At 38.9% G+C, this 22,357-nt stretch overlaps 1 protein-coding gene across 8 annotated transcripts in view; it reads left to right on the forward strand.

The window, feature by feature from the left end:
- The window catches only part of ENOX1 (ecto-NOX disulfide-thiol exchanger 1), a 362,929-nt gene that overhangs the window by 312,554 nt on the left and 28,018 nt on the right, over positions 1-22,357 (forward strand). For all 8 annotated transcript variants that reach the window (XM_068182225.1, XM_068182224.1, XM_068182223.1 and 5 more), the window contains 2 exons: positions 5,614-5,798; positions 20,771-20,878. In XM_068182225.1, the coding sequence (XP_068038326.1) occupies positions 5,614-5,798; positions 20,771-20,878 (293 nt within the window). The remainder of the gene's footprint in view (positions 1-5,613; positions 5,799-20,770; positions 20,879-22,357) is intronic.

Genomic DNA, 22,357 nt, shown 5'->3' on the forward strand with positions numbered 1-22,357 from the left:
TCAGTGGCCTGGAACACTAAGCACAGCCTTAGAGGGTAAAAATGAATGAAGGTCCAGTGGTCCTATCTAGTTATAATAGAATTACAGAATGGTTTAGACTGGAAAGGACCTTAATGATCCTCTAGTTACAATTTCCCTGCCATGAGCAAGGCTGCCACCCACTGTATCTCCTAAAACCATCCAAACTGTATTTCTGCAAAGACTTATCTTCCTTACTAATGACAAATGCCATTACTGTATAACTTACCCTGTTTTCAACAGCATCAAAACACAGTTAATGTCCTTCCAGATCCTCCAGAAACATTTTTCCTTGCTGATTTACCCCTGCTTGTACTGCTTCACAGTTCACCTATTTGAAAAACAAGCAGGCTAGCTAGAGGCCAGGGATAACTTCTATTGTTTGTATTTATAGTTGTGAACTTTGTGTCCTTATTTTTCTCCAGTCACATTTGTTCAGTCCCTCAAGCTGAAAACTCATTGAAGAAGTCGCTGTGTCTTGCAAGATGGCTTTTTTGACATTGAAAATGCTCTGCAATGGGAGTGATGAAACAAATTACCTTAATATCCATTATTTTGACATGTTTTGATGCTTCTCTTTTTGCTGTTATCAGAAGGAGCATTATATCATTTAAACCCTCATTTTCAAGTCAGGAAATCAGGGTAATGGCTTTAGTAGAACTCAGATGGCAGGAAGGTTTGGGAGTAGGCTCTTTCTCTGTTTTCATCTGCCTCACTATATCAATACATCAGCTACAGTTCAAAAACCCTGAAAAATTCTGCTGGGTAGACTAGAGTCTGGACAAACATCACAGAAGTTCTGAGTTTTATGATCTGTACAAATATAGAAGAATCTATTGGAAATATAAACTATTGAAGTTCTGTTAGGAGGATGTACAGAAAATCTTTGCTCTGAATTTTCAGGCAGGTTTTCTGTTCTTGTTTTTAGTGTTTGTCATTTGTTTTTCAGATACTACTTTCAGATTTCTTCAGGCTCTCAAGATAACCTACTGCTTATGCTTTTCAACTCAGTGTGTTCTCAGTTTGCAAATTAGTAGACTGTCATTAACATTAACTGTAATGTTTTTAGGGCATCATCTAATGACAAATCCACAATGTAGGTGTGCACTAGTAGAAATAGTAGAAAATTCTGAATTCTTCCTAATGCCCTCAATAAATAAATACATTCAGAGATGTGGGGTGTTAGCTTTATTTCCTAGCCACTGTGACATGATGTGGGTCATAAAAGACGACAATTACTCCGTATCACCTGTGAGAACTTATTCTCCTTTGGCTCCTGTGGGCATTGATATGTATTAGGTTAAATGCAGTCACTGAGTACCTGCTGAAAGTGAAAAGTACAGATCAGTGCTAGTCAGAAAGAAGACACTCTCCTAAATATCCGAGGTAGATGCCCTAGAAAAATAAATTGCTTGTTTCTTCTGAGACATCCATCAATGAATATGTCCTTAGATTTCAGTGGATTTCTAATCATCCAGTCATTTCTTGTATTAAAGAGGGTGTCTTTTTGATTTGAATCTAGTCTGGATCCACTAAGTGGGGTCTGTGTTGCCAAATTGAATATAACACTTCTGCCTCAGCACAAAAAAATCACACTAACCTCTTGGAGTCTTTGAAATATCAGTGCAGAGGTTTCCCCCACCTATATAAGTCTAATCTTCCTTCAGCTGCTTCTCTGAGGCTGGCAGGTATCATTTTGCATCCCTCAGTGAAAATGCTGTAAAGAGAATACTGAGCTGTTTTCCAGCTGTGTTTGTTTAGGAAGGAATATTTTCTTCTATTTGCAGCAGAGGCAGCTATTCAGGATTGTTGTCAGTTTTCTTTTGATATAGTTTCCTTGTATATAGTTCTTCTGTAAATGTTTTCAGCATTCACTGTCTTTTATCCAAAGATTTTTTTTAGTGTGCCTCAGAGAGGGATTTTGTAGATGAGTATCTGAACTACAAAATGTAAAATTGCTTGAGATGAGATGAGCAAAATATTTTTTCAACTAAAACTACGTTTAACAGCTTTGTCAATGAACGCTTAGCAAAAATTTATGCAAAATTTGAAAAAAATACTTTTTAATATGCAGATTCTCTTTCCCCCAAAATTCTCCTCTATTTTTAATTTAATATTCAATCAAGTGCCTTTCTCCATATCCTATATAATAGATTGCATATCATTATATATAATGATTGTAAATGAAATATAATTTAAAATAAATTATAGGATGTTTTTAGAACAGAATAGATGTTTTTCTTGGAATAAAAAGACACATTAATATGACTTCAGAGTTATTTTAATCTTGGTGCTGTAAACCATAAATATCTTAAAATTACAGTTGTGTTAGGTCAACACAAAGAATGTGTCTGATTTTGTTTAAAGCAGTTACCCAATGTTGAATGAGCTGGACACCCTCAGGTCTGTCAGATGTCTTCCTTTTGTCTTATTCTCCTTTTCTGTTAACCATTCTGTTCATACATGTTAGGAACTAACCATTTTCAGCTTTCAATTAAATAGCAAAGTATATAACAATTAGTTAATGTCATATAATTTATTGAATCTTATCTATTATTAATTCATTTAAAAGTTTGTGGCCATTTAATACTCTGCTACACTGTTACTGTATGTGTTGCATCTTCCTTATTTAAGAACATATTTCTGCCTTGGTCCCTGTTGTTATTTGATCTGCTATGAGTGGTTAGGATGATCACTCAAGTGTGTAATAATGTTGATAAGGCTCTGTACACCTGAGGGAATCCTGCCTATCAGAAGTGTATCTCTCCTGTATTCTTATTCTCTCATTTTAGGTGGTTTGGATGTTTTTATTTTGTCTTAAAATAGATTGCAACATTTTCCAGGCACAGCCTTTGTCTTCTGGTGTGCAGAAAAGAACAGGGCACCAACCTCGGATGCAACTTCTTAGTGCCACTGCAATGTAATTATTGTTATACAGGTTTTAATGTTACATATTACATATAATTTTTTAAATAAGGAAATTATAGCATTTAGAGGTGTATCTCTGTTTTTGAACAGTAAAAACCTGCATTGCATTCATAGAGGGTAAATGGACAGTTAACCTTCATTGCTCCTATGTTTTGTGACTTGTTTCCTTGGGAATAGTTACTTTTTAAACTCTAATAGGTTCGTCACATAAAGGTTACTTGCTTTTTTGAGATGTTGTGGCCCTTTTCATTTCTACTATTTTGCTGACCCTGTAGCAGACATCTCTTGCTGTCTGTAGCCCCACTTAATAGCCTCAACTCACCTAGGAGTACGGAAAGGAGAAGAAGTTCTCCAATTAGGCTGTAGTGAGGCACAGAAAATAGTCAAGCAGCCTTTCCAGATAAGGCAGTCTGAACCTCAGCTCAATCTGGGTCAGAACCCACATTTCCATGGGGGAATACACAGGCCTCACGCCCCCACTTGTACAGCAGCCTCAGAAGTTTTTTGAGAGCTGGAATAGATGATGAGCAGCAGATGAACTACTGCTCCCAAGCTGCTGTAGAAACTTGAGTACATCCCTGATGGTCTCTATTCCTGTTCTCAGGGAGCTGATGGGTAGGCAGTTTCTGGCCAGAATTTAGTGTTACATTAAAAAAAAATCAAAGACATAAATTTTGAGAGAGTCTAATTGGTAGAAGTTAGAGAATACAAATGAAAGAGAGACTTTTCACCAGAGTCTGTAGGGGAAACAGCTATAAACTGAAAGAGGGGAGGTTTAGATTGGACATAAGGAAGAAATATTTTAGAATGAGGATGGTGAGACAATTGCACAAGTTGTACTAAATCATCTTTGGACGTCCATTCCAACACAAACTATTTAATTTTGACTTGAGATTTTTTTTGGACTGATGTTTCTGTTTGCTTGGCTTCTTATGTTTATATTTTAATCCTTTATTTTATTATAGCTTTTTGGCTCTTACAAAAATAAAAACTAAAAAAAGTACTTCATCCTTTTATTTGCCCATTGGACTCATCAGTGCTATTTCTTGAGAGTAAATTTTGTCATGGAAGGATGATTACATGCTTTTCAGAACAATTTAATTTGATGTAACAATACTGTAACTCTTGCTAAATCTTGCAGAGATTTTGTAAAATATCCAAATTAAGCACAGTAACCAATCTATGTCTGTATTTGAATAGTATCTGACTGTACTTTATTTTTAATAATGCATTTACACTACTTTAAAATTAGTAAAAATTATCTGAAATGAAGGTAGATTTGTCCTACCAAAGATAAAACATTTTTATTGCTAATGAAATATTGTGACATTCTACCTAATTGCTGGTATAATTTCACAAATGTGCTGAATCATGTTATCATGGGGAACAGGGGACTCTATATCTGTGGAAGGTCTAGTCAAGAAGTGCCTAGTATTAAATGGAGTTAATATGCAATTTCATATAATTTGGAATTTAACCATACTGCTGTTGGAGGTGGGCAAAAAAGAATTCTGTGGTACCAAGCCTGAAATAATTTAATCTGGAATGTAAATCAGTTATGTGGTTCAGTTACCAAACGTTGATAGAACCAGCCATAGTAGATTGGGTTTTTTTAATTACAGCTGTTCTGCAATGTTGTTGTGTCACCAGGTTCCAAGAAAGAAAATAGCATGGTATGGCAGTTTGCTATGCCAAATGACCACTGCTCCTACCAAATATAAATACTAACAGGAGTGGGGTCTTCTATAGGATGATAGCCACATCCCTAATTAATGAATGCCACCTTTCCCTCTATGTATTTACGTTCAGATAATTTATTTAAATAATGTTCCTACTACATGCTTCATAGCCTTCTGCCTTTTGCTACACAAATTTTAGCTTATATTGCAAACTGTGCAAGTCATTTGGCAAACGTAATTTCCATCCCTGCATACTAATCGATTTCTTCACAAACACCTGCTATCAGTTATGATAATAAAAATGCCATTCTAAATTGAAAAGGGGCCAAATGGAGCTTCCTAAGGAAATGACTTAAGTGTCTTTCAATGCCTTTAATGTAGTAATGTTCTTGTAGTGCCAACACTTTTTTTCAGCATTTGCATTTTATATAATTTTTTTGCTATTACATCATTTTTCTGTCTAAATGGTTCCTCATAACTGTTGCTGTGAAGTAGCTCATAGCAAGGCTGGAGAGAAATTTCTGTGTTTCCTCTCTCATGGGACTAAATCCAGCAACACTACATTGGGAAAATTCCTTAGCACAGACTTGATTGGAACATCTGGCCACTGTGCAAGTATAAATACTAAATGGCTGTATCAGTTCCTATAACATCACTGGGAAAACATTGTAAAGTTGGTGAGTGCCTTGCCCTTGGAGTGCATGCCTGTTTCTTCCTAAAATGTAAGCCTAAATTTAGCAGCCAGATTGCAAGTAGCATTTGAATTATCCAAGGTCACTTTATGGCTTCTTCCATCCCAGGAAATAACCTCCCAGCAACAATCCTTGCCAGAACCTAATCATTTTCAGCTCTGCTGGGTCTTGTCTCAGCTCTGAAATGTCTCACTGGCGTTCAGCTGTATTGTCATCTCTCCAGACAATGTCCTCGGTATTATTTGAAAAGAAACAATCCATTTTACTGATTTTTTCACATTTTCATTTTCTCTTAGCTCTAGCCGCCCAAGCATATGCACTAAAGGAAGAGAACGATAGTCTCCGATGGCAGCTGGATGCTTATAGGAATGAAGTGGAGCTCCTGAAGCAGGAGAAAGGACAGCTCTTTCGAACAGAAGAAAGCCTTACAAAGGACCAGCAGCTGCAGTTCCTACAGCAGACAATGCAAGGCATGCAGCAGGTATTGCTAAGGAGGAAAAGAACAGGTTTTCTATTTTAGGAAAGTGGTACCATGGGGATCTGCTGTACTCAAGACTATTCATTAAGGTCCTGATTTCTTTTCAAAAAATTACAGGAACTTAGATGGGGGGAAAGGGAGGAGAGTTTGGGGATATATTTAGGCATAGTCATTTTAGGAATTCATAAACTGCAAACCCATTGATCATTTAAGAAAACTCTTTATGCATTTACTAGTTATGAGCAAATTGCTCTGTTCCTCTTCTCACTTAATCCAACTGGCCCTGGTATTGCACAGAAATTTTAAAAAAATTGTCTAATGTATCATAATCAATGTTCTGTGGTGTTTTCATTTGCATTCATCTGCATCTTTTTTTCTGCTATTGTTTGAGAATGACTGAGACATCAGCCTGTCCAGACTACCCTCCTTAACTTGCAAATTGTTAGCAACATCAGTGCTATTTCCTGAGCTATTATCATTTATGCTGACCCATGGATGTAACCTTTTCATTCAGACAGTTTTTAAGTGGTTTGGAGCAGCAAAAAAGCTTTTTCTCTGACACCAGTCAACGAGAAACTGCACTGTGTCCCTGCAGGGGCAAGGGGTGTCAGTTTATCATAATTATTATCCCTTATTTGTTAGTGTGCTCCTGACACTGTGCTGGGTGAGTCTTGGCAAGCACATCCAGACTGCTCCCACTGCGTTGTCTGACATGTCCCCTGACACACGAGCAGCTCTCACCCAGCGTGCATGTGTGCAGCATCTTCCCTGCCCAGGCACTTGTGTTCAGCTGGTATGTGACAGAACACAAGGGCAGCAGCTCACCGCAGCGCTGGGCTGTGCTCCCAGCTGGAGTGGAGCTTCTCAGCCTGGCACTGCAGAGGTTAATTTTGCTTCACACCCACTCCTCTGTCACCCCCGGTTATTAGATTCAAGAAGGGGACAAGTTGTACCCACTTCTAGACTGTACTAAGCTGCTTTTGTATGGCAAAACCCAGGAGGTACTGATTTACATAGGAGCTGCCTTGTTGGGCTAGGAATTGCATGGCTGTCCTGGTGTCCATCGAATCCGGCAAGTCTGCAAATTCCAGCTAACACCCAGTAAGAGAGCACAGGGCAACCATACACACATACTGATATCAACACAAGCCCCTTTAGACCTGCACATTTTTACAACATCAGGTTGATTTATTGTATGGTGGAATAATTCTGACCAAAATACTTTAAAAGTTGAAAATAAGTAATTGATAATTCAGGAATGAAATCTTTCCCAGACTTCAGAATTAATTCATTACTCAGAAATACTTAAGGTTTCTGTATACTTTAGGTAAGCTTGAGGTCTGTTCATGATCTTATCCTTATATAAATGGATACTTAAATATCACTGGTTTTAATACATTTAACACCATATGTAAAGATTGTGCTGTATTTAATCCTGGTGATAATTCTCCATTAAAATTAGTGAAAAGGAGGCATAAAATACTACTAAATAAAAATTCTGGAGCCCTAGCACCCATTTGGCATTATTATAATTTTCTGTCTGGGGTCTGGATGAAGGATAATCAAGTCTGTAGAATATAAATAGATTTTTATTGAACTTCAAGCAAATGTTAATAATGCAAATCAATAACACGGAGTTACTGACTTATCTCTCTGTTCAGCTGGCCATGGACACTACAGTCCCTATTCCTCTGAGTGTTTCTGTGTTCGTGACAGTTTTGCTGTGAGGTTCTCAATTTTTCTAGTTTGCCATCTCAGGGTCAGACCTACTTGCTCCCAATGGGATATAATTAGAGATGGCCCAAGGAGCTGGAGAAGACACTGCAGATAATCCAGTCTGACAATATGCTGAGGAGAGCAGCAACACAGAAGCACGGGAGGTGAAATTCAGAATATTTGGTGGGAAATTATCAGTAAATTAAGCAGCTGGATGGTGGTTTTGGATTTCAGTAATTAGCCACAGTCATGACATCCCATAACCTTTGTGATTTTCTTGCAGTTAATGCATGAATATGTACAAATAAACCTTTGATTTAGGTAGACTCAGTTTTATCTCAGCTTGGTTTTGTAAATGTTGAGAGATGACAACCTTAGCTGAAATCTGTCAGTGCAGCAGGTGCTCAGCATCTATGGAAATCAGTCTCACTATGAAATATTAAATATATATCCAGGACTTGAGTATAAATAATTTAACAAGAAGACCTGTATTCCCTTTTATCCTTTTGTATATATTAAAATTAATTTCAGACAAGGTAAACTGAATGCCACTGAATTCCTGAACCCTTCATATATGTCAGCATTGAAAAACATATTTCTTCTTCTTCTTTTCTCCTCATTCTCCCTATTCTTTCATACACTTCTTCTAACTCTGAAAACTGGAGAACAAGTGATTTGAGCTGCGGCCTTAAAAGCAGATTTATCTGAGAAAAATTGGATGCATTTTCAGAATCAAGACATTTTTTGTAAACATATTTGGTGCCAAACAATAGCAAATAACACAACACCGATGTATTTTTAATGTACTTCTACCATCTGGATGTTTTTCAGGATTCTTCCTTGTGTTTGCAGGACTGATGAAATGAATGTTTATTTTCTCTTCCATCACTCCCACTAATCTAAAGTAGCACCAGGAAAATCACACAGATGTTTGCTTATGAAGTGTACCTTATGGGCAGCCTCCTTATTTGCTGTGTCTGAAAAAAGAAAATCCTTTGGACTAATGACATTGAACTTATGGGGTTTTAGTCAACTTCCTCCATAAAACTGTGTCACAGTTTAATTTCATACCCACTGTGAGATCTCAAACAAATGGAAATAATGTCTTGTATCCATGGTAACAAATGTGATACCCTTTACCTGATTTTGAGATGGAAATTGAATTAACTTGTCACTGCTGCATAGGTGGTATTGCCTTCAATTTATTTCTATATGAGAACACACATACCAAGAAGATAACTTTTTAAATGGTTCTTTTTCCAGCAGTGTTTAGTATACTCTAAAAAAAGTCTGTGATCACAAGAAAGGATGTTTTAGTTGTAACTATTTTTACAACACTTCACAGCACAGCTGTAAGAATTTTTTTAATCTTGACTTTCTGTCTGAAATATTTCATCAGATACATGGCTATAGGTAGTGCAGAAAATATCACCTAGTAGTGTTGCTTAATGGTTGAAATTATAAGCCTCAATTTTCAGTGGGGTTATAATTTCTCCAAATTTTAACCATTTAGTTTTAGCATATTACATGTGGAATAGCAAGCAGAATTCTTTTGAAAAAAATCTTCAACAAAATCTTTCAGCCATTCCAAGAACAAAGCATGATAAATACACTTTTAATGTATATTGTCCATCAAATATAATTCTTGAAGAAATGCATTTGCCACCTTTATGCTTTGAAACAAAGGCTCAGAATTTGACAATGAGTCTCTACTGAATTAATGATGTCACTTCGAGATCCTTTATGCAATCTGTCTGAAACTAATAGTGTTAGCAAGCCTTTGAAAAAATGTCAGTTTTCCACATAGGAGAAGACACTCATTAGCATGTGTTCAAGTAAAATTTAGATTTTTACTGGCCATCCAGGATTGTTCATGAACCACTTCCACAGCACAGCAATCAGTGCAAAGTTTTAAGCCTCAAGTTAGTCCTGAGTCTACAGAGCACATGTCCTTTAGCATGACTCTAATTTAACAAGTTAGCTCTACCTTTTTTGTTAGGCTTAACTGGCCAAGGTACGGGGCCATGCTTCTGTAGCTGTGCCGATTCCTGAACTGATACATTTGCGTATAGGCTGGTAATTTTGCATGGTGCTTCACTGCATCATGTAAATGTAGGATAATGTTCTTTCCTCTCATAACTCCCCAAGCATGGTGGGCTGAATTTAGCTCCTGCAGGCAAGGGTGTCAGCCACAAATCCCCATTTAAACCGTGCTCCCATCTATGTTATGTCCAGGAAATGCATACAATTGCCTACAGTTCTGCTCTTGCACATGCTGAGGTGTGTCTGAGACAAATATTTTAGAGGAACCTCATTGCCCACATCCCCTAAGGGGTCTGAATCACTGGCTGGGCTTGGGATCATACTCCTAACACACAGTGACAGCACAGGCTCCCCTTTGCTGGCAGGGGTGCATTAAAGCCCAGCCACGGGGTTATTGCAGCAGCAGGGGATGCGCCGCTGTGCCTCTCTTAAAATTAGTGCTCAAGCTGGAAAGCCAGAACAAAGGGAACAGTCGTGTGTGGTGGGTGCAGGGCTGGCATAAAGGCTGACACACTGCTGTGAGTGCCACCAACTCAGCTCAGCATGTCTCAGCAGGAGACTGAACATAATCTGGCCCTGCTGATGACCCACACGGGTGTCACTCTGATGCAGTGTGATAAGAGTCCACTTTTGTCTTCTCTTCTTTTTCTCCCTGGAGAATACCAATTTAATGTGAATTGCAATGCAGATTATGAGCCTGAAGTCAGAAGTCAGGAGCTGCCAGAACCTCTGCCTGTGCATTTTGCTTTGTATACCTCAGAGACCCTTCCCCATTTGGTGCCGCAGGCAGAGACTACACAGTTAATCATCACCTGTTCAATACCTTCCTGTCCTTGCTTTTTAATATGCAGCTCAAGGTCTTTCTGCAAAGGCCACATTGCTCCTGACATTTCCTACCTACTGAGGACTTTCTTTTGCAGTTTACTAACTATTTAACAGGTAAAATAAATAGCAGGTGCATCTGAGACTGATATACCTTTTTAAAGAGCTCTGATAAATGCCATATGACTAGCAATCATAAAATCACAGAAACATTTGGGTGATAAAGGAACTTTAAGATCATCAAGTCCAACAATTAACCCAGTATTGCCCAGTCCACCGCTAAGCCCATGTCCCATGTCCCATGTCCCTAAGCACATCATCTACACATCTTTTACATACCTCCAGGGATGGTGACTCCACCACTTCCCTGAACAGCCTGTTCAAAGCCTCACAACCCTTTTGCTGGAGAAATTTTTCCTAATATCCAGCCCTACACCTCATTTCAAGATTTCAGTGTTCATGCAGGATAGGACTGTTTTGTCTGTCTCACTTTTGTGGTTGGGAGGGTAGGAGTTGCTGTTGGAGTGCATTGCAGCTCCCTTTTTTACACTCATTGCTCCCTCAAAGGAGGGTGGTGCATCTTAGGTGATACAAACTGTGGGGAGCACACATTTTCCACAGTACCATCACTGGAGACAGATTACAACCCTTTTATCTAATTGAGGTGTCACAAGAGGCATCTATCAGCTTTTTCAGCAAGACCATGTACCTGTAAAATATAGTAACTCTTCTGAGTGGAAAATCCAAAGTTAACTAGTGTTGACCTCACTATGCTGCCTTTGAAATTAATTGGATTTCTACCATCCCCAGCCATTAGAGCAGAGCCAATCCATTTTCAGATGGACCTAGCAGTTTTTTCTACAAACAAAGATGGCACTTCTCAGGTCTTTCCTTCTCTTTTTTTCATAGCTTTTTCTCATACAAGTACTAGAACTGAATATTCCCATAGTCCACACTCTTTCAGTGGGAGCAGGGACAAAAAGAACATTTCTTTGCAGGAGGTTGCAACAGACGGCAGGGCATCGTGAGGCTTTTTCTCCTCATCAATCTTTTAACCAATCTACCACCTATTAAGTTCCAATAAACCTCAGCTGGCATTGAGGTCTGCAGGTCTCAGATCCTTCACACATGTTATTAACTGACACAGACATTCCTTTCTGTCACATACAAATGTTCTGAAATGTCAGAAGCCACAGACACAGATGCTGGTGGCTGAAAATTGCTGCATCTGGTGCTGTGTAAGTGCCATGGCCATTATAACAATGATATACCTTTAAATATGCAGGTTCTAGTAGCAGTTTAGTACTGAAATTAAGATCATTGTTGAATAGACGGAGCACGTTATGGCTATATTTATTAATATAGCCTAAGTGCAGAGGAGATTTTTAGCCTTTTTTTGTTCCATCTACCTCTTGCTCACCAAACATCTATTCAGCATACAACCCAACCAATGCACTTATGCACAACTATAAACTGATTCTTCTCCAAAGTTCTCTTAAAGAAGAATAAATAAGAGATTTTTAAAAAACCCGTTTATTTGCACTTTACCTGGTAAATAAACAGACTGGAGTAATTATGTTGGAAAGGCTTTTAATTGCTACTCCTACAGTATGAATTCCAGTTAGATTTTTTTTTTTTCTCCTGTAAAAGTGGCACTGGAGTAGTTATGGTGGTACTGATGACCTTAAAGGGAATGGATACAAATTAAGTGGGAGGGACTGGACCCAACATCCAGATGTTCACTTCCATGCCTGTTGCTTCTCTCACCCAGTGGCTGATATTTGAAAACTGGTTAAGAAATATATGATCTCCCAGGAGAGAAAGAAATGTTCCCGTGAGTGTTGCCTTAGTTCTCTTGTGTTTTTCAGGGCTCTGTACAGTCCAATCCATGCTTAAATTTCCAGAAAACACTCCTTTGATTATATAAAAAGAAAAAAAACAAAGCAGCTGGCAATTAAGTGCTATTTATTTACCAGATCTCAGACAAGCCAAATGGCTTCTCTTCTCTCTTTAACAACCTTTCTTTATTGAAAGTAGGGTTTGATTTCCCACGTCTGCAACCACCACTTCAATAATATTAGGGGAGTGTAAATAAGGGCCCACAGATACTTTAGGCACCATATTCCCAACAGCTATTCTAGTGGTAAGTTGGGGGAGAGTAGCATCTTTTTTCCTGCTAGTGCTGGTAAAGCTAGACTGAGATTGGCAGCATGAATAAACCCTTCATAGATAAATAATTGGGTGCACACATTTTATTTACAATATTAAATAAATCAACTAATGTCTTCATTAGCATGGTTGTGTAGTCTAGTGGTGGTAAAGGACAAATCTTACAAGTTTTACAGTCCAGTGATCTTACATGAATTTTTTAAAAGATCCTAAATACTAGCATTGGCTTGCTGATTAGAATTTCCAATGGTGTTTGATGCTATCAGTGCTAAGAACTCTGTTTCCATTACTAGGAATTGTGTTTCAGTGGAAATTACACTGGGTAAATTGATTCTCTTCCATAATATTGTTCTTCTAATTAAATTTTTATTCCCCATCAAAATAAATAAAATATTTTTTCTTGAATAGGAAATCAAAATTTAAAAGATATGTTTTGGTTGGTTGAGAAAAGGCTTGCTCTATCATGCTCATTTTCAGTCCCATGAAAGAAGAGATGGGATCACACTGCTCAAGTGCCATTAACTGGTGAGGAGTTATCCACAATGGACAGTACAGGTGAAAGGCTGGAGAAGATGATGTTGTTATGACTAGATGATCATGTCTTCTTTTGTGCATCATGCAAAGTGCCAACTTCTTGCCTTGTAGGACAGATATGAGGGCAGGGAGAACATGACGTTCATTTGGGCGTCTTTGATCAGGATCAGGATCTACTCACCTGCTGTCAGTAAAGTCAAGGGCTAAGTGATATCCCAATCACCTCATTTAGCAAAGAAAGGAGGGAGCTTTATCGATGAGGTTCAGTGGGCTTTTGTCAGGCTTCTCCCCGTCACAGGCCACCACCAAAATAAAGGACCTTGCGTAATTTCCTGTGAAACCCAGATCCCAGAGAGGGATCCCTGATGCTATAGAGCTGTCTTATTAGTATATTTAAATTATGAGACAAAGGATTAATTCTGTAAGATTCCTAAGGACTTGTTCTTTTCTTCATTTGCTGCAGAAGTCCATAGCTGACAACTTGTAGAAGACAACTTGTCCGTCTTGATGAGTAAGAGGTATACTTGAAAATTACTTGGCAAAGGAAAGCTGTAGACTGCGTCTTAAACTGTTCATTGCATCACCCATGTTCTCCTTTCCTCTGCTGCCCAGCCCTTAACAATGCCTCTTGTAGCTGGTGTGGCTGAACTGCTAAGTCTCACAGAAAAAAAAAAAAAAGAAATTAAAAGCTAATTCTCTCCTATCAGCTATTCTCTAGAGTCCTATAAAAACTGAAGCCAGAAAGTACATCTGAAGGTCAGGTACACCTCTTCTCAAAACAGGGGCATCTCTGGAGTCATCTCAGTTTTGTTCAGGACCTTGTCCAGCTATGGTCTCAGTACAGCTCAGCTTCTCTAAGCCCTTGCTCAAGAGGTTAGCCACCTTCACTGTGGAATATTTTCCTGCTGTGTAATAAATATGTTTCTTGCTGTCTATTTGTCCTTAACCCTTACTCAAGAAAAGCCTGACTCCACCTGCTCTGTAACCTCCCTCTAGGTAGTTACAGTGTGTCTGTGTCCATGTGTCTGTTTTCTATTTTTGGTTTATTTCTTAGAATACATGCCTGCCTGCAGCTACTCAGAGCATTGTAGAGCTGTAGGACCTCTGGAGTCTGTCTAATAGCAGGGGAAGGGAAGCATGGCAAATATCCCTAAGGAAGCAGCTGGACAGATTTGTTCTTTAGTGCCACCCCATGCATTCCCCCACCAGGTGTGTGTCCAGCTCCTCGGCCCCCTCTGAGGTGGTTAACATGCAGAGCAAACAAGTTCAGCATGGTCTTTGCCTCTGGCCAGAGAGCCAGGAAAACTCACTGTGCAGGTGAATGCCCGTCATGCAGGAGCTGGGCGGTTCATCCACGTGTACCTCTTTACCAGCCCTCTTTCATCATTGGAAACCCCATGATCCATCCAAATAATGTCATCCATACATACAGGGACACAGCTGGTCCCTGAGAGCTGGCAGGGATGAGAAACATTGCACTATTACAATGCAATTGTACAATTTCTTTTTAATCCCTTAAAAAACCCAGACCCACAGCCATACTCTTTATTTTAATAATGCCGTGTTGCAACATGGCTAACTTCCTTGAGGGCTCATTTCTAAAGCTTCTTTGACTTGTCTTTCACATTCTCCTGTTTCCTTGGTGATTTGTCAGGCCTCATCAGCGTCTTGTTACTAATGCATATTTGCTCAGCTGGGAAGTCACTTTCTCATTATTCAAGCCTGCCATGTGCTGGCCATTTGTGATATGAAATCTTGTCTGTCTTGCAAAAAGAGAAAGACACTCTTCCAGACAGTCCATAGGAGTACTGGGATAGGGATTTGTATTTTTATTTTGCAAATGGTTGATTTCATTTTAGTTCATTTTTTCTTTTCCTCCTACCTAAGGAGGATTATGAAAGGAAACATTTACCATCCTTCTTCTCTGTATTTGTGAACAGCTTCTAAGAATTTCAAAACATTCATTTCCTTGCAATTTTTGTCATTTTACATTTGGCAAACTCTTTACTTCTTTTTCTTTATATAAGATGAAGTTAGAAAAGATGGAACAAGGTTTTACATGGGAAAAAAGAAAATATATAATAAAACTTCAGAAATTGCTATCCTAAGTGAGTGCTTTAATTTTTAGGTGAACTCTGCAGTCATTTGAATGCCTGTGGTTTCATACTTTTCAGACCTCTGATTCTTGTGTAGTTTTGGGGAAAGTATTTCACTTTTGCACAAGTGAGTTCTGTTTCCCAGGATTACTGTTTTACATGAATGCCTTGGTTTCTTTTGGACTGAAAAAAATAGCATTGATTGGGATACAGCCTGCCTATCTGAGACACATAAGTTCCACCTTCATTTTAGGCACCTAATGAATCTATTTTTCTTGTTCTTTCATTTTTCTTATATATTTCCTATAGATAGTAAGTGGAGAGTAATACGAATATGTTTCTTCCACACATTATATGGGCAGGAGAATCCAGTTTGTCTGAGTTCACTGGGTGTTGAAGATGAGCATTCAACTGAGTTGGCTCAGTTAAGCTGCATAAGAGCATCCCTGTTTGACTGATACACTGATTTCAGAGAGCTTTAACAGAGATCATTTCTGGGCATTCTGCGGCTACTCCATAAATGGGAGAGTCTGCGCCTCCTTCCTGTGGCTGAACAGGCTGGGTTTGCTGAAACTGCCTGCACAATCTGTGATCAACATCAGCACTCCCACCCCAGAGGTGTTCTTTTGTCTGGTCCTCCTTACTGCCCTTTCTTTAAGATCTTTGTAAGGTTTTCATACTTCATTTCAAGCAGCTGTAGAGAAAATCATAAACAAAATAGCAGAGGCAGGACCATTCAGCAGTATAACTGCTAAACTTGTGGCAAATGTTGGTTTTCCTTTTTCATTATTCTGTCAGCCTTACAGCATCGTAAGTACAGCCTCAAGCCCTGTGGTCGCTTCTGATCTGCCTCCCTTTTCTTAGCATGCAAAGTTGTTGGCTTCATGCTGGAAATCATGCTTTCCTTATGGGATCCTTGTTTGTCCAACTAGGCTTGGGATGTGACCACACTTCTAGGTATGTCCATATTTTATATTCAAATCCACACTGCCTTTTGGGGGGCAATGAACAACTGTGGGCAAGGAGGAGGAAAGGAAAGAGAAGGAGTATTTCATGGCTGCACAGTGCTACACAACATCAAGCCATTACTTTCCCTTTAGGACTTCTCATACATTCCGAGGCAGTGTGTGCTGCTCAGTTGTTAGCATTCTTGGCCACACTGGCACTGCATTGTACACAGCCTGAGTAATTCAGCTGGCTTCAATAATGCCATCTATATTTAATGTTTCAGAAGCTGTGAAGATTGGTTTAAGATGGTAATTTTCTGTCTGCACTTTTGAGATGTATGCAATATGGGTGGTACTGAAATGTCTCTGGCAGGGATTCAGCATTGGAGTGGGAATGTGAGGAAAAAAATCAAAATAAAACACACACTCTCACCCCACGTAATGAAATTAGCTACCCGCTTATTATGTACAGGGAGGATTTGGTCCTCATGAAAGAAGGAATAGTGATATCTACCATTTCTATGCAGACCAGTTCCTGAATTGCCACTGGAAGCAATGTCTTGCATTTTTTTGGGGTGGTCTAAAATGCATTGATTGATCTCTGGACAGGCAACCAGGGGGTTAATTCTTTCTGGCTTTCCCATCTCCTCTCTGGAAATACCAGTAAGAGGGTATTAGTGATGTCTGCCAGTCTGATCTGGTCCTACTACACAGCTCCATCTCCTAGGGTCAAGCTGGCAGCTGTGTAGACAAATGCTTTTGGTTGCATGTAGACCAGCTGAGCTTCCAGGCTGCTACTGGTAGAGCTCTGCAGGTGCCTCTCTTCAGGATCATCAGAGCTGTGATGAGCTCTGTGGTGTGCTTTTCCGCTTCCTGACACTTGCATTTTGGTTCAGGGAAAAGACAATTCCATAACACGCAGGGCACCCTCACAGACCCAAAGAATTGCGCACTGGGGACATTAAATAAAACAGAAATATGAGCCAGATATTTCCTGGCTGTATAGCCGTGAAATCAGTTCTTTGCCTGATAAAACTGGGGAACTTCTGTCTGAATGCTGTGTCACAAAGCTGGGAACATCAGGGCTTAAAGGGAATGGCCAGAGATATGAGACAAGATGGAAAGAACAGACACTTGTATAGCTGTGGTGACCATCAGTGTAGTAGGTCAGTTTCCTACACAGGGAAACTCTGGCAGAAAGGCTGTGTGAGATGGCAAAGTACATGGAACAGTATCAGACAGCACAATTATTGAAACCAAGCATATTTTTTATTTTGATTGATTGTGGTATGTAGTTGCAAGAAATTTGAAGGGCAAAAGAAATATCTATAGGATCAATTTTTAATAAGTACATTTATGTAAGAAAAACAAAGTAATTCTGAATAATTAATACCTGCATCTTGGCATCATTCATTATAATCTTTATGGAAAACCTGTCTGTTTATAAGCAGGCATGACAGCAGTCCCTGTTATGAAACTTGTCTAATTTCTGCCAGTGTAAGATCCTTTTCCCATTTGCTTCTAACTTTGCCAAACATCACATGTTTGTGCTGAAATTTTTCAGGCTGTTCATCTGTCTTAGGCTGATATTTTTTCAGTCACATTTATTTCTTTATTTTCCAAAATAAGACTAAAGGAGAAAAATACGCTGTTTGGCAGGTATAACTCCTTGTTACAACTTCTTGGTTGCAGCATGAACCACTCTGGAAAAAGAAATATGCAAACACGACCTGTGCAAAATTAGCAGGTTCTGCAGCTTTTAGAGATAAATATGAGGGAGAGAAAAAGAAAGTTAAACACGCAAGGGATGACGCCAAATTTTAAATAATTTTGACATCTCTGGAGGTTGAATGGGTAGGTCCCAGTCCTGTGAATGAAAAACCCTATGTATGACTGGGAATAGGATATCTTAGTTACAGTTACTCTGCTTTCCACCCCTGTGAAAATAGGACACATTTACTGTCTTTGGAGCCTATGCACACAGAGTAGACCTTCAACAGTTGACAGTTTAACCACTAAGACTGCTAGAAGGTTTTATCTATTATCAAGCACTTTGTAGCTCATAGTCTGATAAGAATGCACACTCTATTACCCCAGGGAAACTGAGAATGTTGGATATTTTCCTGGGAATCCTGTTCCTCGCTGGTCCAGAGCCAAGTACAAAGATGCAGAGCATCACATCTCCCTCTCTCTCTCATGCTCTCAGTGTCTTCCACACCAATTCCTCCCATGCTTAGACAGTTTTGGAAAAATTGCCTTAAACGCAACACAGGAAAAGTTGGGGTCAAAAGAAGAGATATATAATTAGACTAAATCACAGTGGGAGATCACAGTGGGAGATGTGGAAACAAAACAGTGGAAGTTCGTGAGCTGATCTGCAATAAGTGAAATGTGGCCATGGAAGAACCATGGGGAGGAGGTGGGTGGGATAGAGAAGGAGGTTTAAGTTCAGTTGTGTAAACAAGTTCAACCCAAGAGTCAATCTTGGTTTCCTCTTTGTAACAGTCATTCACTAGTGAAAGATTATTCCAGGGCAAGATGAAATGAAAACTCACTTGGGATCTTCCAGATGTGATTTTATGTTGTTCTAAAGGATGGCATATAGGGTCTTTCCTAGAGCTGGAGTAAAAATCTCTCAACCAGGATGAAGGTGGAGTCTGGCCACACTGGTGAGACATACCTGCTCAGAGAAGGCTCTGAAATGGGAGCAAAGACTCCTTTCTCATTATATGTTCAGGTGTGTGAGGTCAAATGGGTTGCAGCTGCAAACGAGAGGACATCTCATCAGCTGCTATTAGGTAGGTGACAGTCTGCTTATCACACCTCAGGTGCTTCAGCTAGTGACCATTGAGAGGGCTTATGGCATCTTTCTGGTGTCTTGTGTTCTCTGCTTCTCTTCTGAGGACTGGAGTCCATTCTCTCTAAATTGCAGATATCAGCTAGACCTATCCTAGGTGAACCTTAAAGGTATGTTATAACATGAGTTTACATGGGGTGACTAGATGGACCCTTCTGCATGGGAACCTGCATAGGTATCAATGTGTGACCTATGGCAATCTCCACAAATCCAGCGTATCTTCTGAAAATGTGGGAAGTAGTATCCAACTGGCAAGGTGAACACGTCCCTGTTTGAGAAATGCCAAAGCAGAGTTTCCCACACAAAAGTTGGTTGGGTATGAGCCTCAGTGGAAGACACATATTTATCTAATGGAAAAGTCTAGAGATTCAAAATGACCTTGTGCTGTGGTAGAGTGAAAACATAGCAGAATGTCTCTTGAAGGCTCCCAGGGAACAGTCCAGGCGGCATGATCCATCAAAAAGCTAACCAACTCCACTGGACTGTAGAGTGTGTGAGATATAATCAGACATATACCCACATGGATTTTTACTTCAGTGGCTGAATTAATCCATCATACTGATGTTCACTTACAACAGAAACACACTACCAATAACTCCACCAGTCCCTGAAATGTCATCTGTTTCCAAGTCACTCTGAAAACAATGCTGACACCATGTCCTTTGATGCCTGGGACTTCCAGTGCAGTGGAACAAGGCCAAGACTTTTTCTAGGTTTGCTGTCTGTAACTTACTAAGAGGCTGAACACCTGCATCATCAGTTTGAGTCAGCCACCAGCCCTAAGCACAACCAAAAACTAAGCTTTAGATGTAGGTACATGGTTAAATCAGTAATGCATGTTAGTAAAGCAATTAGTAGTTCAATTAGTCCTTCAAATGGAGTGTGCTAACAAGCAATATGTTGCCCCAGAAAATCATAGTTTCCTTTCTTATTCACTAAGAGAAAATGCATGAACTCTTTTCTTGACCTGTTTGTTTGCTCTTGCTCTTCATCACTGTCTAACATTCTTCAAATCAATGCAAAAACATATAAGTATTTCAGAATTAATTAAATCTACTGACCTGCTCTTGACAGTCACAATAAATCTATGCAGAATCTAAAGCTAGCCAAGACCAGGGGACGTGGGCTTTCAAATATGCGCCTTCATCCCAGAATTCTCTTCATAAAAATAGATTTTGGTCATAGCTTTTTGTTTTGACAGTAGATCAGCAGTCTTCCTGGCTGATATATTGATTGTAGGTCATCAGTCTTCCTGATCTAATAAAATATTGCAGCACAAGACAAAAAAAAATTAAAAAAAAGGAAAGCCTTTGTCTTCTTGGCAAGTCAGTCTGAAAGCTTTCCAGAATATTGCTTTGCATAGAATGAAAATGGCTGTGGGCCAATGACTAATTATATTAAAGGGCTGTGCTTTTAAATTATTTATGTACCATAGTGTTTACCCCAGTCTTATTAAAACCACCACATATACTTCTACAAATAAGATTTTGGTTCAGACGAATGTGACTGTCACTCTGTGGGTGACATACTGTACCAGGAGTTTCTGCTTTAATGTAACAAATAGCTTAATGCACATTAACAGATGCATTACTTGTGGTGCACTGCCGCAGAAGGAGATGCAGATGAAAACAATTTACCTCTGGTCCATTTAGACACAGCAGATTATGCAACAATAATAAATGTAGGAGCAGACTGCAAAACATTGTTTGAAATGAGGATTTGTCAAACTGGGGATTTTAAACTGCTTTGGATCCAGACAAGGCTAACCAGAAACTTCTTTTGTTTGTGCAGCAATTGCTGAGTATACAGGAAGAATTAAATAACAAAAAATCTGAACTGGAGCAAGCAAAGGAAGAGCAAACTCATACACAAGCAATGCTTAAAGTCCTGCAGGAACAGGTGAGTGATTTTGGCAGGAGAAAAGTGCTGGCTTAGGCACATTAAGGGGAAGGAAGGCAAAACCATTAGCTCTGAAAGTCTCATGGCTTCACCTCCAAAATCTATAGGAGTCTGACCACAGAACATGTTGTGAGCAAAACCTAACCTTATGTGTCCCGTCTGTCTGCTCTGATTAGGCTAACAGAGTTTGAGAAAACAAAGGGAAAAGGACCTTTACTTTATACTATCCAGTATTGGATTTTATGTTTTGAGCAGTATTTCCTCTTATGTATTCTACATAGATATCAGTGATAAGTGTTTTTGCTCTGAATTAAAAAAAATGTTGGGGGTGTTAAATATAGCTGAGCCAAAACAGCTCTTCCTTTTAAGAACAGTATTGAAAAAAAAAACATTTTGGCATCTCCTATGTAATTCACACAAGTATGAGCATATAAAAAACTTACAGTGGCATTATCATAATGGCATTAAAAAAGTAGTTTTCAATGCACTTATTCAAACAGTGAGAATCAAATCCCTGTAAATCTGATTATCCCACCTTCATTGATACTGAGATGTACTATAACAAAGAGAAGTATATTTGACAATATTGTTTTATTAGGATGGTAAAATGGATAGCTACACAGCAAAAAGCAAGTCTGGCCCTAAATCTTTAAATCTAGAGAAGAAACAGTGCATTGTGTGCAAGCACAGTGTGCACAAATATGTGTTTTCTGTATAGACCATGTGGCTTGGACACACTGAAATTTAAAATCCCCACCTGTGCTGCACAGGCACAGGCTCTGCTTTGACACCTTATTTTAACCCTTTCTATATAAACTTTTAGCTAAAATATTTGAAGGCTTCATTAAGTATTTGCAGTTTAAGGTCTGAGGGATCTGAAGTGCCTAGGTGACAGAGATTCAAAATGATGATTCTAATATTCAAGATTTTTCATCATGTATGTCTGAATATGTCCGCAGACAGATGTATACCTTTAATGTACACATTAGGAAAAGTAAATTATGTTTATTTCCGATTTCTTTTATGTTCATTATGAAAGCTGGGACATTGTTACACATTTAACATATATCTTTGAACATATCCGATGACAAATATATTCCACAAACTAGTAATTTAGATTCTGGAAGCTTTTATATTCTTAGTACTTAGGGTCGCAGAGATAACCTAAATGAAAGCTGAGGCAAGACTGTAATACAGAAAATGCCATGAGGAAGAATGGATTTGGTAATGACAGAATCTTTATAAACACAGATTCCACCAGGTCTCTTGAGTTAATTGCATCTCATTTCCATTTTCACATGACCTTTAAGGTATAGCATTATAAGGTGCTTTAAAAGGAAAAAAGAAAAGAAAAGCAGAAATTGAACAAAGTTACAAAGTTATTTTATATCTTTGTTGCAATTATATGCTGCAGAAACATATAGGAAGATCTTGCAATGTGAGGCCCAGTAGGGACCACCAGGGCAGACTTCTGAATCT

Source organism: Anomalospiza imberbis, chromosome 2 (genome assembly GCF_031753505.1).
Source record: "Anomalospiza imberbis isolate Cuckoo-Finch-1a 21T00152 chromosome 2, ASM3175350v1, whole genome shotgun sequence".
In the NCBI taxonomy this organism is placed as follows: Eukaryota; Metazoa; Chordata; class Aves; order Passeriformes; family Viduidae; genus Anomalospiza; species Anomalospiza imberbis.